The 4,319-nt window shown below is 43.4% G+C and overlaps 1 protein-coding gene across 2 annotated transcripts in view; it reads right to left on the minus strand.

The window, feature by feature from the left end:
* MILR1 (mast cell immunoglobulin-like receptor 1) overlaps positions 1–4,103 on the minus strand; it is an 11,969-nt gene extending 7,866 nt beyond the window's left edge. For both annotated transcript variants that reach the window (XM_015572428.1, XM_006776696.2), the window contains exons 1-3: positions 3,932–4,103; positions 2,220–2,489; positions 690–968 (exon numbers count right to left, since the gene is read on the minus strand). In XM_015572428.1, the coding sequence (XP_015427914.1) occupies positions 690–968; positions 2,220–2,489; positions 3,932–4,019 (637 nt within the window). In that variant the 5' untranslated portion in view covers positions 4,020–4,103. The remainder of the gene's footprint in view (positions 1–689; positions 969–2,219; positions 2,490–3,931) is intronic.
* Between the last annotated feature and the right edge of the window lie 216 nt (positions 4,104–4,319).

Genomic DNA, 4,319 nt, shown 5'->3' on the forward strand with positions numbered 1-4,319 from the left:
GTCCAGGAATGCTCACATCCTCACTGTGGCCCACCCTTGGGAGACTGAACTGGGAAAGAGACTTGCACAGGCCCTGTGGGTGGGTTCTGATCTGATTGGGTAGGGAATTGGGACCCAGGTACCAAGAGTGTGGTGTAAAAAAGTGGGGATAGAGGGTCCAGGTGGGCATATTCCCATGGTCCCCTGGACTCCTCAGCCTGTGGGAATGTGCATGGCCAAGATGCACCAGAGCAGTACCCTCCAAAACCCAGGGAAAGGACAGGGGCCCCTCTTGCCCCAAGCCAAGGGTGGCACTGAAAGTCTAGACTCACCAAGTGTTAGCAGTAGGGCCATAAACAGCCAAGTAGGCGTTAGAAGTCACCGAAAAAGCAAAAGAAAAGAGGCCTGGCAGCTCCAAGAGAGAAGCAAATTCTAGTGTGATTGCTCCGAACCCGGGCAGTGGAAGGTCAAGGCAAGAAGCAGGGTCCAGTCAGGAAGTCTCATTGTAAGGTCCCTTCCTGCTACAGTGTCCAGGCTTTTCTATGACTTTTTTTGTTCTGTTTTTATGGCAGAAAGCAATCCCATTACAGCTCATAGGGACCCTACCAAAGGAAAAGCACTTGGAAGCAGGTGGCCAAAGTGGGAAGTGGACAGGCAGAAGTTTCTGGAAGCAAATCCAGACCTGTTGGAAGAGCTCAGGTAGTCCTTACTTGTTGAAGGGATGGTGGCAGGATCACTGTATCTTGCGTTGTCAGGCAGGCTGTTTTTAGCTTCACAACGATACTCTTTTCCTTCTCCAGTCTTGCTCTTGGTTAAATTAAATTCAGCAGGCTCCCTTACATGCTTGGAAATAACTGGTGATAAGGCGATGCCTTTTTCAAAGAAAGTATAATTGATGGGCAGAGAACCGTTGAAGGAGATGCAGTGTAGTGTTATATAAAGGTTTGTCTGTTTTTGAATAATTTTCAGCACTGGAGTGGTCACTGGGTCTAGAAAAATGAAAGTGCATGTTACAGGGGTAAGCAGATTGGGTTCACTCACTCAATCCACAAATGTGGATTGAACCCCTACTCTATTCCCCAATGTGGTCCCAGGGATGAATGACACCCTTCTTGAGAAGTCAAGAAGCTTGCAACCAGTGGGAAAGGCCAATGACCACTCTATCATTAGATGGTTAAAACGGTTATAATCTAAGAAGCTAAGAACCACTGACCTAGAGCAGAGGCGTCCAATAGAATGGAATGATGGAAATGTTCTATGTCTGTGTTGTCTAATATGGCAGCCACCTGTGGCTACTGAACACTTGAAATGTGACTAAGGAAACTGAGGAACTAAGTTTTTTATTCCATATAATTTTAATTAATTAGAATTTAAATTTAAATAGCCATGTGTGACTAATGGCTACCATAATGGAGAGCATAGATCTAGAGAACCCCTCAAAGATTTGACCAGTATCAGGGCATCTATGTTTAGAAGAATCCAGGTACACTGTACATGTATTACCTGGAAACCCTCTCTCCAAGGAGTTTATTATCAAGGTCACCTTCATAGAGGAGCCCATTAATGCTGGGTTGTGAGAGGCTTAGGGTGGTAAGATGGGAGAGAAAAATATAGAAGTCATAATATGTAGTTGGGCAGGAAGAACATGGGCTGATGGGGCACCTGGTGGGTGGTCATTGCAAAGGGAAGAGGTGGGCAAAGCCTGGGGTTTTGGAGACCCTTGTCACCAAACACTGATTCTCAGACTTCTCACTCGAATCAGCAGAGAAAAAGCATTTTTGCCTACCGGATGGGAATCCGAGAGTAAAGCCTCTAGAAAAGATTTCAACAGTTTTCCAAATTGTTGAAGTAAGACTTTTTGTCTTAGATAACCAGCCTATTATTATCTGAAATAGCCCACAAGTCTTTGGGAGGAAAGTGAAATGGAATTATCTTATATAATAGAAGGCTAATATGCAAATTGTCCCCTCAACTGGGAGTTCAATTGGGAGGCGGGGCCAGCTGGCCAACTGCCTGTGCCCACCCCCCCACCAGCCCCGCCCAATTGCCCCAATTGGGGAGGGCCAGGACCCCACCTGTGCACGAATTCATGCACCAGGCCTCTAGTTAAGAATAAAGATCTCAGTGACATACTTTTCAGGCTCTCGAGTGAGTGCTTGCAAGGGGAACAGAGAGTCCATTGTAGAACAGGAAAGGGTCCTACACGTCACAGGGCCCCATGGAATGAGTGCTCTACTTACCCATAATTGTGAAGTTGAACTTGCGACTGTATGTTGGACAGTTGGAAACTTTGGCTTTGCATTGGTAGGGCCCCGAATCACGGGCTTCTGAGATGCTTAGGTTAAAAATCACAGGTTTTCCTTTGCTATCCTGGGTTCCCATGTGATCCTTATCCCGAAACAAAGAATAGGTGATTTGTAGTGATTTGTTCTGGTGGGAACAACTTAGAGATACATTTTGACCCTTCCTGACTATATTCGTTTTTGATAGCAAATGAGGAGAAATGAATTCTGGAAAACAAAATAACACAAGAGAAAGTTCTTGTTAATGTCCCTTGGTAATAATCGTCTGGCCACATTTTGTGGATCAAAGTGGTGGAGATAATGTTCTTGGCAAACTTTCCTAAGGGGGCTTTTCTTGCCTACACAGCCTGGCTGATCAGTGTGTGAGGAAGCCTCAGGGCCTACAGAGGCCCCATCCAATGAGAGGTGGTGGCCTTGACAAGCCTTTTTGCGCTTGCTATCTCTCTGGCCAGTATGAGCCTGAAGTGGACCCGCTAAAGCAGCGGTTCTCAACCTGTGGGTCACGACCCCTTTGGCGGTCGAACGACCCTTTCACAGGGGTCGCCTAAGACCATCCTGCATATCAGATATTTACATTATGATTCATAACAGTAGCAACATTACAGTTATGAAGTAGCAACGAAAATAATTTTATGGCTGGGTCACAACATTAGGAACTGTATTTAAAGGGCCAGAAAGTTGAGAACCACTGCAAAGACTGGCTTTGCTGACTTAGAAATATTAAAGTTCTAGGTTCTCTGACCAACCATTATGTCTGGTAGCTTGTTTTGTCCATTATTTATTTTAAAGTTCTTATTTTGAGAAATAAGAACTTTAAAATAATAGTAGAGAAGAGAGTACAATGATCCCCCATGGGCCTATCACCCAGCTTCAATAATGATCAACTCATGGTCCATCCTGTTTCATCTGCCTCTCATCCCTTTCCATTATTTTAAAGAAAATCCCAGACCGCGTGTTATTGCACCCATACATTTCAGTATTGAGAAAGAGAAAAACAGCCCCTGACAGTAGGGGACTGGCTTGACTAGGAACTGACCTGTCACTCACAGCTAGAATACCAATACCAAACAAGGCCTCTCACTCTATGACCATGTTGGATTAAGACAAAAACAAGACAACACTATAATCATGTTGACACAGATCAGAATTATTAACATACCCAATTATATCATTATTCCCACTTTCTAATTGGATTCAATCCAGAGTAGAGGCTGCTGCTTTGAATCTTCCTCCAAACCACCTAACACAGATCTAAATCTTATCATAAGACCTTTCTATCATCCCATGATTTTATTGGTGTACATTTTCTCCCAAAACCTAGCTTTGTTCAACTACATGTGTATCCTTGGTGATCTTTGGGTAGAGGATGTTGGTAGTTTGTATGGCTAAAAGATAAGGACTCTTTTGTTAACATAACAATCACTCCTAACAATTCACAATAATTTATCTCTGCGTCTCAGAAAAGATACTCCAACCCCCTCCCTAAAATCACTTCATTTTAAACAGCAGGTAATAGAAAAGACTTTGCTCTGGTTATTCATCTAAAAGCATAGAAAAACTTATTCATGAAAGATCATGTTTAAAGCTGACCATCCACTGTTTTGGTGAAGACGGCTTTACTACAAGAGAGAGAAGTAAATGAAACTTACTGTTTGTTTTTTTCATTGTCTCGCAATCCAGTTCTGCTTTTAGAGTCAAAAGAGAGAAAAGAAACACAAAAATACTCTTTTTCCACATCACCGTTTGGTTTTGAGATGCAGGCCTTAGATGTGACAGAAGAAAAATGCCCTAGTCTGTTCATATGGCTCCGAATTCTCCCAAATGAAATTGAAGAAGAGGCCAAAGGAGGTGTGGTATTACCATAGTGGTGAGTCACTTAGAGAACTTCCTTATTTTAGGCCAAGTTATAGAGATCACAGTTGTCTGCATATGCTTGGCATAATACGACTGGTTGGCTTGTCCAACGTGTGTTCTTCAATGATTCTTGTAAGAAGAGAGAGAGGTGTGGGAGGTTGCGCTAACTCAAGTTGGATGGGA

The sequence above is a fragment of the Myotis davidii genome, unplaced genomic scaffold, assembly GCF_000327345.1.
Source record: "Myotis davidii unplaced genomic scaffold, ASM32734v1 scaffold69, whole genome shotgun sequence".
Lineage (NCBI taxonomy): Eukaryota > Metazoa > Chordata > Mammalia > Chiroptera > Vespertilionidae > Myotis > Myotis davidii.